General features: G+C 34.3%; 1 protein-coding gene across 5 annotated transcripts in view; it reads right to left on the bottom strand.

The window, feature by feature from the left end:
- Positions 1-13,076, bottom strand: part of LAMA2 (laminin subunit alpha 2) — an 811,978-nt gene that overhangs the window by 287,372 nt on the left and 511,530 nt on the right. For all 5 annotated transcript variants that reach the window (XM_074187557.1, XM_074187558.1, XM_074187559.1 and 2 more), the window contains exons 16-17: positions 9,038-9,151; positions 522-649 (exon numbers count right to left, since the gene is read on the bottom strand). In XM_074187557.1, coding sequence (XP_074043658.1) covers positions 522-649; positions 9,038-9,151 — 242 coding nt within the window. The remainder of the gene's footprint in view (positions 1-521; positions 650-9,037; positions 9,152-13,076) is intronic.

The raw sequence follows: 13,076 nt of genomic DNA, 5'->3' as shown, positions 1-13,076 counted from the left end.
ATCAGAAAATATACTAGCAGTGGTGATACAAGTAGACATGGAAATTGTTGCTCACAAATCATCAGTTCAGAAATAATCTGAAATGAATAATTTTGTAACCAAAATTCTTTTTATTAGGTAAACTCAGACCAAAAGCTATTCCACAATTTAGATGCCACAAGAAATACACATTTGATTTTCTTTAGAAATTGCATATGCTATTTTGAAAAAAAAGATTAATTAAGTCATTGAATATTTCCTTAAAATATTTAAGATGAAAAATAAATTCAGAATTGTGGGTTTATTCTATAATTATCAAATTGTTACATTTTTTTAAAATATAACAAGGCACAAGTCATTTAAACATATAGAAAAAAGGGAATTGAATTTTTTTACATTAACACTCCATTTCCGTTTGCATGTATACATACACATGTGCACACACACACACACACACACACACATACAAGCACAAATACTAACCACAACACAATTAATAACTGAAAGCCAAAATAATGACATAGATAAGTTTTGTTACTTACTTATTAGAAGGTATGTTTAATGGGCAGGCACAAGGCTGACAGTCATCAGAGGTTCCTTTAGTAGGATCACCATAGAAACCAGGAAGACATCTATCACAATACAGACCACCTGTGTGGTCTTTGCATTCCTGAGGAGGGAAAATATGTTAGAGTTTATAATGTGGAGGACAAAAATCATCAAACTAGGACTCCAAATGAATCTATTAAATCCCTGCTCTATATCCTGCCGGCGTGGGGGGGGGGGGGTATGTATTTAATGGTCAGTTTTCCAGCAGTTAAAACAGTGCAGAAATGAGAACTAATATTCAACTTAGAAATTATATTTTTGTTATAATGATGCCTTTTTTAAAAAATTATATCAGTATATTATTTCTTCCATTATACAAATTTCCATTTTACTTAGTTTTGGTAATTTTTATTAAAGCAATGAATTAATTAGAAGGGTTTACTTCCATATAGACTTAAATAGAACATTGATTTAGATTATAATTACATGTTCCAATGATGATTTTACTTGTATATAGATAGACTACAAGGTTTGGAATCAGGAAGACTCATCTTCAGGAGTTCACATCTAGCCTCAAATACTTCTTAACTGTATAACCCTAAGCAGGTCACCTACTAACCCTATTTACCTCAGTTTCCTCATCTGTAAAAGGAACTGGAGAAGGAAATGGCAAACCCTTCCATTATGTTTGCCAACAAAACCCCAAATGTGGTCATGAAGAGTCAGTTATGAATGAACAATAATAACAATATATGTTTGTTAATAATGGAAGCCCAGACTATATGACTATATAAAATTAATTTCTTGAGAAGTGGGGCTTCATATTACTTGCCTGAAAGTCAACAAGCATATGTTATGTCCTTACTATATTTCACTGTGATAAGTGCTAAAAACATCATCTTTTTTTTTAGTCCAAAGTATGATTACTTAAAAATTCTTTAACTATTTATGTAATGACTTATACAGAAGAGGGAAGAGATTTTATTTGAGGAATTTAGTTGAGGAAACAAATTTTAAATGATTATGAATAAATAAGATAATGATATGTGCAGAATGATGGAATATTGCAGTGAGTCAACTCATAGCAGAGTTTAATGAATTTTCTTGAGCTAAATTAAAGCATCATGTTGTGCTTCAATTTTGACAGAAATTCACGGTTTTCTGTGATATTTTAGGTGATTTATTCTAGAATCTGAATAAATCCTTTTAAAAATAAGAGTTTTGGGGTGGCTGGGTGGTGCAGTGGATAAAGCACCAGCCCTGGAGTCCAGAGTACCTGGGTTCAAATCCGGTCTCAGACACTTAATAATTACCTAGCTGTGTGGCCTTGGGCAAGCCACTTAACCCCATTTGCCTCGCCAAAAAACCCTAAAAACAATAAAAAGAGTTTTGTATTTTCTTCATGGAGATCAAAATGTGTGTTTTTAATAACATAATCTTCAAGATGAGATTACTAATGTATTCATTATTCAAGGAAGGAGAATTCCTGAAGTAAAAACATCTTTTGGAAAATGTAATGCCTTTTATGGAGGTGCCTCCAAAATTAAATTATAGTGTTATATAACATTTTGTGTTTAGATTAAGACTGACACCACCTCAATATTTAATTGGACTATTTTGGTCAAGAAACACTTCTGACATTTTAGTTGTCTGAGTATTTAGGAGATCATTTTTAATGTTGAAAAGCCATTCTTGACTCATTTGTCTCCACACTTAAGTTGGGAATTTCTGGCTCATGATTTATTGGACAAAGCAGAATGAGAATGAGCAGGAGTGAGAGAAATTTTTTCTTTTTATATTTCTTCCAACCTACCTCCTTTTCAAGTGTTCAAAATTAGCCCTAAAGCAAAAGTCAATAAGTTTCTAAGATAGAATGACCCCTTAGAGTCAATATTAGAAGAATTTTTGGACATATTGCATTATATTTTATATTGGAATATATGCATATATTTTAAAATTAATCTTTGAGATATTGTATACCAATTTCATCTCTATTGGTTTATACATCTAATTATTTATTTAGCTTGTTCAAGTTAAGACAACTAAATCCAGATAATAATCAACAAGCATTTATTAAATGTCTACCTTGGGCTAGGTCTTGGGGACATTGGAAACAAAATGAGATAAATTCTGTCCTTGAGAAGCTTACATTCTTCTTTGGCCTTGTAGGCCTTATTGGTGTGCTGTTACCAATTGGTGTACCTGCTACCAGCAGGAGAACTCAAAAATCAATAAATATGGCAGCTTTTTTATGGGTGAATTTATTAAAACTTTGAACATATATAGCCCTTGAGTGATGGTTCCCCACCCCTGTTCTAGAGTAGGAAAAATCATACATAAAGAATCAGATTTTTAAAAAAATTCTATGTAAAATAAATGCAAAGTAATTTTGATGTACTTGGGTGAACATGAATGGCTTTTTATTATAAAGTTCCTGAACTCAGCATTGAACAGTGTTAGAAACTCCAAGACAGAGGAGAAAGAGAGAGAGAGAGAGAGAGAGAGAGAGAGAGAGAGAGAGAGAGAGAGAGAGAGAGAGAGCACATTCTTAGAAATTAGAGAACCTCTGCAAAGGAAGAGGCAGGAAGAGTGTGCTCTCTCAAGGTAATGGCAAGTAGACCAATTTGTGTGTGTGTGGGGTGTGTGTGTGTGTGTGTGTGTGTGTGTGTGTGTGTGTATACACATGTGAGTGTGTGTATAATATGTAATCAGAATTAAAAGATAGTTTGCAGCCAGATTGTAAAGGGCTTAGAGGGAGCTACAGATGCTTCTTGAGCAATTAGACCTGTGATTTCAGAATAGTAATTTATTAGTTAAGAATGAGTTGTAGAGACAGTTAGATGATGCAGCGGATAGAGCATGAACCCTGGAGTCAGGAGGACCTGAGTTCAAATCTGCCCTCAGACACTTAATTACCCAGCTGTGTGACTTTGGGCAAGTCAATTAACCCCATTGCCCTAAATAATTTTTTTTTTAAAAAGTACAAAGAATGAATTGTAGAGGGTAGAGCCTGGATGTAGGGAAATTAATTAATAGGCTATTGCAGTAATCCAAGAAATTAGTGATGAGGATAGAGTGGGAGGAATAGGGGTAACATCCAGGGAGACCTGGTCCATGGAAGCAATATTCAAATAGTTCTGAAATTCTATCCTTTTACCACTGGTAACTGGAATTAGTTAGCCATGTGAGAGTTCAGTTCCAATTTTATTTACCTCCAAAGGTAATAATTTATTAATATGTACATAGGTACATACTCTATATTTTTTTTTGGTTTTGTTTATTTATTTTTTGGGGGGGGTACATACTCTTTAAAAGAGAAGTAGATATAAGCCTATTTTAAGGTAACCTCTCCTAGAGAGTCATGGGTGTGAATATTTATATTTCATCATTTCTAAGGCATGCATATATTCCTGAAAATGGCTGTAGAGGCCATTTAGTCCAGCTCCCTCATTTTGTAGCTGAAGAAAATGAGGTCCCCAAAGTTAAATTATTTGCCCAAGGTCACATGAGTAGTGCCAGAACCAGAATTAAAACCCAGCATTTCTTGTGCTTCCCTGTAACTAGTAAATCAAAAAGATTATAGAGTCCTCATGGGGTCTTTTGAACAGGATTTTTGGAATCAAGAGCATTCTTTCTTTGCTTTTTTTTTTGTTTGTTTTTCAGTCATTTCAGTCATGTCCAGTTCTTTGTGACCCCCATTTAGAGTTTTCTTGGCAAAAATACTGGAATGGTTTACCATTTCCTTCTCCAGTTCATTTTGAAGATGATGAACTGAGGTAAACAAGATTAAATGATTTGTCGAGAGTCACCCAGCTAGTATCTGAGGTCAAATTTGACCTCAGCTTTTCCTGGTCCAGGGTTCTATCAGCTGAGCCTCCTTTTCTCTGCTTAAGTAGCCCATTTTTAGAGTTTAATTGATAACTTGAGTAATTGAGAGTACCAGTTTATTTTGTATCTTTTTCACTTCTAATTATGAAATTGGGAAAATGGGGAAATAGCATACAGCAAGTTCTCAGATCCTCTGAATAGCATGTTAGAGGCAATGAGATAATGTAGAAACAGTCCAGCAAATTCAATTTTCATTAGGATTGCAGCAGTAAAGTAGTGACCTGCTCCTACTGAAATAGACATCAATACTGGAAAAAAAGATGAATTGCTAACCAAACCTCAGGCAAAAGGTATTTTCAGATCTCACTAGACCTATTAAAATGTCCATCATGTATATCAATGGAAGAATGAGAAGTGATATTATCATCTTCCTGTGTGAATAGTTTGAGTTTCTGAAAGTATACTGACTTACTTTGCAATAGTAGTTAAAATGATTTTTTTATATGGGTCTGATCTTGGCTTTGATCTTAAGTCATGGAGTATATTTTAGTTCATTTCCAAACATATTTCAAAGGGGGTAAAAAAGCAGCCTATCAGTAAAATATCTCTCTATCACTGAAAAAGCCACCATGAATAATAATCAGAATCCAAAAGGCTGTGTAAATCTTGACAGTAAGGATACCTTTGATGTAAAATATTTCTTTTTCTGAGTATTCAAACACTGGCCTCTTTGTGGATCACACCAGAAATCTTATGATCCAAATCGAATAGCAGCATTTAGCTAGCTCTAGGTGAAATGCATTTTCTCCACTTTCATTTTACTTAAAGGGCAATTAAAAGTCATAAGAAAATACCCTACATGAACTACCCCTTGCCTTCTTTCTCTGTATATTATGCTTGATTTTCCCATGCTAGACTTGCATCTCTTTCATTAATCATGAGTTTTCTTGGGGTTTGCCCTCTTTTATGGGGTAGGCAAAAGATGATACTACTAATCATTGGTCTAGGTCCCGACAAGAGAACTCTTGTTTTGTGATGAACATGATCTCTTTCTAAACAATTTCTTAACTGGGAAAACTAATGGCTTTCTCTATAATAGTTTTAGCCAGAAATCCTGAGGTCTTCTCCTCCCAGATTGAGTTTTTTTTTTTGACTATGCAAAAGAAGTCATTCTTTGCTTCACTTGTTTATAATCTGCCTTAATCAATGAATGGGCATTGCCTCAGGCAAACTGTGATCTGTTTAAAACTTTAGTTTAAAAAGATCAAGGTCTCCTATTGCATCCTGCATCTCTAGCTATCCTAATCCTATAGAAGAAAGTGAAACTGGTGACTTTGGATCTCTTTCCCCCTTCATTTAAATCCAATTCACTTGCATGTCATGGCATCACATCCCAGATGTCACAGTCTTCTTTCAGAAAGGACAACTAGCAATAACATCAATTCTACTTGAGTTATCTCTACTTTTACCCTTATTGATAATCCCTTTCTTCTGGTGCCTTTCTCTTTCCTTGACTTCCCTTACACCATTTTCTCTAAGTTCTCTTTCTACTTTTTTGATTATTTCTTTTCAGTTTCTTTTTCCTAGATCATCATTCTGGTCTCACCCATGAAGTGAAAAAGTCACTTCTCTGAAGCTTTGTATTATGACTCATTTTTTTCTTGACACAGTATCCCTTGGTTAATTCATCTGCAACTAAAGGTTCTATTATTATAGCTAAACTTGAAATTCCTGAGTTATATATCTAGCCTTAATCCTGTCCCAGAAATCCAAACACACCTTATAACCTCCCTGCTGGACATCTCTTCCTGGACATCCCCTGAGCATCTTAAACTGAATATGTTCAATATAGAGCTTAATATTTTTCACTCGAAAATCCATTCTTCCTTTGAACTTCTGTATTATTAAGTTCAGTACCACTCTTCCAAGCAATCAAGTAAGCATACCATTTTAAGGATAATAAATCTAGAGCTAGAGAGGATCTCAGAAGTCACTTAGTTCAACTTCTTCCTTTTGAGATTGGGAAACTTAGACCCAAAGATATTGAATGATTAGACCAAGGTCACTCAGGAAGGAAGTGTCAAAGTCAGGACTCTTCCTTTGAACAACCCCAGAAACATTCTTCTCCTCTCAACCTCGTTAAACCAGCAGACACTAAGTATAAGCTACCTCTATAACACCTTTCTCACATGTCCCCTTCTCCCCATTCATACAACCTCTACCCTAATTCAAGACATCATTACCTTGTTCCTGGACTTTCTCCATATGGAAAGTCTCTTCTCTGTACTTCATCCTCTTCATAGCTATCAAATTCACATTCTCCAAAGATATAACCACATTATTCTCTTAAAATAAACATTGACTTCCCATTGTCCATAGGATAAAATATATACTTTTCAGCCTTTAATTTAGAACCCTTTACTATCTGACTCCTGCTAATCTTTCCAGTCTTAGTTTGTATTATTCCTCTATCCTCATTTCTCCTGTCTAGTAAAACTGACTTAGTAGTTATCTTTGATACTTGCCCATCCTTGCCTTTGCCCAAGAGGACACCCATGTCTGGAATGCAGTCCATCTTAACCTCTGCGTTGTGGAATCCCTAGATTCCTTCCATCCCTCAGGTACTGTCATTCTGAAGTCCTTTTCTGATTTCCCTCAGTTTTTGCTACTTTCTCCCAAAGTTTGTATTAAATTTTGAATGTCCATTTGTGAGCCTGTTATATCCCTGTTATATCTAGAAGGTCAATTTCAAGAGGACAGGAACTCTTTCTTCTTTTTGTATCCTCATGTATAGGTGTTTAATATATGTGTGTGTGTGTGTGTGTGTGTGTGTGTGTGTGTGTGTGTGTGAAATTATTCAATTTAATAAACCAGGAAGATTATATCTGAATCAGGCTATCATCATGAATTAACTTTGGAAATGTTGAACCAACTTTTCCTTTTCATTATTAACTAATCTCTTTTCAACAAATTCTACAAAGAATTCTTAGGGTCAATTTTCTGAATTTGATAATATAATACTTTCATTTCAGTATGGCAACTTGGGTAGATGGACATATTACTGAGTTTGATGTTAAGAGACTTGGGTTCAAATTACTACTAGTTTTGTGAAAATAGACAAGCAATAGGATTATTATTTTAGGGGTGAATGGGATTCCAGAGATCACCTAGTACAATCTCATCATTTTGTAAATGAGGCTACTGAGGTCTACAGAGACCTTTCTACATTCACAAAGGTAATATATATCCGAAATAGAGTTCAAATCTAGGTTCTTTGACTCCAGATTCAAATTTCCACCATGATCCTCTTTGAGCTTCAGATTCCTCATCTATAAAATAGAGACAAATATGGTTATGCTTTCTAAATTAAGATGTTGTAAGAAAGGTGCTTGCCCTGTAAACCCGGAATAATTTTTAGAACTGTGAGTAATTTTCATTCTTTGTAGGTTAGGGATGGGTATTTCCTATTGCATTTAAATGAGGCATTTAAGGGTAAAAATCTCAGAATATATTTTCTCTAAGGTATGTTTTAAAGACTTACAGTATAATTAAAGTGAGAATGATTTAATGTTTCTATTCATGAAAAACCTACTGATCCACAAATTAAAAGGATCTTGCTTTATATTGCAATGCAATTAAACATAATCTTGTATAGGGAGACATAGGAAGAGCATCAATAAACCTGTATGCCAAATTACATTGCAAAACCTCCGAATTTTCATTTTGGACTTTTCCCAGCAGTTTTTCTTTAAGTGAGAGAATGGGGGGAGGGGGGACACTAGAGAAAGAGAGAACATTAAGAAATACAGACAATACAGACACTGCCTGAAATTCTGCAGGGAAATGAGAGTATGATATCTTGCTAAATTGGCACTGGCTCAAATTGTGTTTCTGCAAGACTAATGAAATGAGAAATGTTGTTTCAAGCTTCATGCCATGTCAGACAATATAAAACTAAAATGCCCTTGAGTTAATCAGAGCAGTGTATTCAGTGTAATTCACCAAACCAAAAGGCTTCTTAGTGGGATAGAAAGAGCTCTGTCCTGGGTAGAATTTTTCAGGATAATGGCATGGACTTAATTGTTGAATAAGTAGGCAGCTAGTGAGAATATACATTAGATATTTCGAAAAAACCAACAACAACAAATTATGTTCCTTTGTATTTAGTTCAGAATTCAAGTATTTTTTAATAATAAAGAACAACAACATAACAACTAACACAGTAGATCATAATTAAGAGTATTTATTAATCTAGTTCATAAAAATATCATTGAGTAATACCACTTTCAATGATCCCATTTTCCTGTTATAATAGGGTTCGAGGGATGACTTACCACTTAAACAGAATATGTTAAACACAGTTCAAATGAGTGAGGAAATGAAATATTATATTCAAACCTTATGTAAATGTCCTTGTCATCACTCATATCACCTTTCTATTTATTCTAGTTCAACACTTGAATCTAATATAAATAAACTCTTCTTGCTTATTTGTCAAACCGACCACATTCTGATACAAGGGCATTCTTAACTTGCAAAGCAGTTCGATATAAAGATCTTTCTTGTCAAAACACTTCTTTCCTCAAGTGCTTGAGGTCCCAAAGGTGGTCATTCAATTGCAGGATATATTGAGCAGATCTTAGTACTGTCAATCAAAGTCACTAAAGGCAGGAACACTTACCATGCATTCTCCTGTGATGTCATCACATGCCTCTGCATGACCAAAGCATTGACATGGGTCACAGATGCCATTGAAAATTGTACCATTAACTCGTCTATGTCCAGGCCAACAAGACTGTTAGAGAGAGAGAGAGAGAGAGAGAGAGAGAATGAACATCTTAGTCAAGTTGATAGCTATAAAACATTTTTGTTTCTGTTTTTGATTAAATTCCAAGAAATTTTTAGCAAACCAGTTCAGCAAACAGACTTGTCAGGTGGAAGAAGTTATTGAATCATTACTATAGAGCTATTTCTCCTGATTTTGAGGCTTTGTACTGACCTTAGTTTTTTTGGTAGGTGTGAAATTAGAGGAAACATTAGCATGAACTTTCTTCTGAAATGGTACAGAAAAAGCATAGAAATGAGTAATGGAAGAATGACAGTTTCAAGACAAAAAAGTAGAAATTAGGAAAGAGCCAGAAGACAAAATATTGATAAAGCAGGTAGAAAAATAATCAAATTAAAGACTCTTCAGAAAGTCTCACTAAAAATCGAATGCAACAAATCACAATATCTAAGACTGACATCATTATTTGTTTTTTATTCCTTTCCCTATCAAGAATGATTCTTTTAAAAAAATGTACATGTTTTAGTCAGCAAAAATCTATCCTCTTTTTCTCCTACCTCCCCCTTCACAACTAAGAAAGAAAATTTAAGAACAAAAGTTTATGTACATATGTACATATATGTACATAAACTTTTGTCCCTATATATACACAAAGAAAATAAATAGGAGTCATTTACAATAGAAGTTTTCCCTTTTTTTTCAGATGAGCTCCTCCTCTCATAATTTCTTCATTTCAGAAGCCTCTAGATCTCTTTCTCTTGGAATTCTCATCCATTTTTAGAAAAATGTGCCTTCCCTCACCTTGTGCTTCTCTTTCCTATAAGTATGTTCTTAAGATGGATCTGCCCTCTTCATCCACTACATTGTTATGATTGTTCATATATCACAGATTGATTTTCTTCATTGCATGCATTTAATTAAAAGAAAATTACATATAATGTTCCTTGTCTATCCTTTTATATATTTGTTCTCATCCATATTACCCATTTTAGACCAGAAGCTCTAAAATATCTGTATTAATCATATTGACACCTCATATCCAAAATGTACTTAATATTTGTTCTAATAAGGGCATTGAGCTTTTAGGATATTTTTCTTTTTATTTCAGAATAAATAGTCATGGTGATACAGTGTTACCTAGGAAACTTTGCCCTCTGCATACAGAATATTTTTCCTTATCTCTCCTTCTTCTACCTCTTCTAAGGTTCTTTTATTATTTAAATTTAAATAAAGATTTTATTATTTAAAAAATATTAGTGATTTTTATATTCATGTCATAGTCATACTTAGGAAAAAAATTCCCTTCCTCCAAATTCATGTATAACTTTGCATGTTTGTTTGTGTGTGTGTGTGTGTGTGTGTGTGTGTGTGTGTGTGTGTGTGTGTAAAACAACCCCTATATAAGGGATATACCTGGCAACAGACTTTTTGGTTACATGTGTATGTATATGTGTTTATATGTGTGTGTGTATGTGGTATTTACAGAGAGTATCATGGACAGTATATATTTTTAAGATTTTTTCTTAGACCATAAGGAATTTAAATACTTCAAATGTCAGTATATATATTTAAGTACTTTGACACAAAGAATCCTTATTCTACACATGTTTTATAATAACAAAGATTGTAGGGCAATTAATTGGTGAAGTGGAAAGAGCATTGGCCTTGAAGTCAGGAGGGAGTTGTAACCCTGTCTTGACTTTTATTAGTTGTGTGACCTTGGACAAGTCACTAAACCCTGATTGCCTTGCATCCAGTGCCATCTCCAATTTTTCCGATTCATATCTGGTCACTGGATTCAGATGATTCTGGAGTTGAAAGTGAGGCTGGTGACTTAACACAGCATCCCCCTCACTCAAAATGCTATTTACATGCTTGTCATGGCATCACCTCCTTGATGTCATGGTCTAAAAATAAATAAAAATTATAAATATAATAACAAAGATTGATACTGTATCATTTCTCAGGTCTACCATGCAGACCATTTGACTCTCCAAAATTCATTTTTTCACTTGAAAGATGTTTCTAAATATTATCATGCCTATGGGAAAGATATAACAACTTAGAATGTTCTTTAGAAATGAGGTATTCTCTACAGGAAAAATTGGAAGAGAATACTAGAGGAGGTTTTTAATTTGAAAATGTGTTCATCAAAGTGAACTATGTAGATATTATACTGTCAGAAGTGTTTCTTTTACTGTGGGAAATGTTTGAAGATATGACTAAAAAGCTTTGTGTTAGCCTTTTATTTTATTTTTGTATTAATCTCTTTTATTGTCTTTTTCTCATCTTTTCTTTTGTGAGATAAGCAACCATTTTGTTTTCCCCTGTTAAATACTGAATTTGATTAAAATAACTTGACCTTAACCTACCTTTACAGCCATATAACACATCAATCTCCTTCACCTCTTTTTACCACTTCAAATTGACTTTATTATTTCTGTATGTGACTGCCCATCTCTCATCCACATGGCTTTGGACTGACAGCTTTCCCTCCCTCTCCTGGCCCTAGAATGAAAGAACTCTCCCCACTTCCCCTTTGGTTCTTATAATTCTGTTCAGTTCAAGTGACACTTTGTAAACTCAACCTTTCTTGTTTCCCCAGCTTCTAGTGTTCTCCTTCTTGATTACATTGTATTTATTTTTATTTATCTTGAATATACTTATATATATTTGTCTCAACCAATTCAAATTAAGTTCCTCAAAGAGAGGGAACTGCTTCACTGTGGTTTTTAGTCCCTATTACAATGCCTTAAGGCTAGTAGGAGCAAAATAAAAGTTTGCTGATTGATTGTCAATGACTTAAATTACGTGCACTAAACCATTATGTTTATTCAATGAGCTTTTTCTTCTATTTTCTTGGAATTTCCACAGAATATCTAGAATTCTATGCTGTCCTCAATGAAATTACATTTTAACAGCATTGTAGAGGAGGAAAACAATCCCTCTAGATTAGGAGTCAGGAAGATTTTAGGCTTCTAGTTCTGATATTTTTGTTTTGTTTTGTTTTATAAGCTAGCTTTAGGAATTTGTCTAAGTCATCTAATATCTCTGAACCTCAGATTCTTCTTATTGCCTATAGGCATGGTCATATCACTTCCAGCCTGAAAAATTCTTCACTTGATCCTTCCATCCTTGTTAGCTATCTTCTTATAGCTCTTCTGTCTATTTTAGCTATAGTCTTCAAAAAAGTCATGCTAGAATTTGTGCCTCCATGTTTTTTCCTCTCATTCTCTACTATATCCCTAGCAATCTAGTTTTCTTACCTTATCATTCCAGTAAACAGCTCCTTCCAAAGTTACTAAGGATCTCTTAGTTGCCAAATAGTATGATTTTTTTCTTAATCCTTTATCTCCTTGACTTCACTTCCTCTATTAGACTCTCTGTTCTCTAGTTTTTTGGATACCACTAGGTCCTAGCTTTCCTCTTATTTGACCATTCCTCTGTCTCCTTTGTGGTATCTGTCCTTTTACCATACCTATCCCTCACACTTCTATCCTAGGCCCTTTTCACTTTTCCCTCTACACTACTTCACTTGATGACTTCATCTCCCATAGTTTTAATTACCATCTTTATGCTGATGATTCTAAAATTACTTTTTCTGTCCTAATCTCTCTGCTAATCTCCAATTTTTTTTAGTTTAGTTTTTTTTTTTCTGGCAAGGCAATGGAGTTAAGTGGCTTGCCCAAGGCCACACAGCTAGGTAATTATTAAGTGTCCGAGGCTGGATTTCAACTCAGGTACTCCTGACTCCAGGGCCCTTGCTTTATCCACTGAGCCATCTAGCCGCCCCTTAATCTCCAAGATTGCATCTCCAATAGCCTTTAAAACATCTCAAACTAGTCCAGTAGACATTTTAAATTCAATATAACCAAAATAGAACTTATTATGCCTCCTATAAAACCCTCCTTCCCTTCCCTGGCCCTTTACCTCC

The sequence above is a fragment of the Macrotis lagotis genome, chromosome 5 (genome assembly GCF_037893015.1).
Source record: "Macrotis lagotis isolate mMagLag1 chromosome 5, bilby.v1.9.chrom.fasta, whole genome shotgun sequence".
Lineage (NCBI taxonomy): Eukaryota > Metazoa > Chordata > Mammalia > Peramelemorphia > Peramelidae > Macrotis > Macrotis lagotis.
The sequence above is the reverse complement of the archived record's forward strand: the minus strand, read 5'-3'. Positions and strand labels throughout refer to the sequence as shown.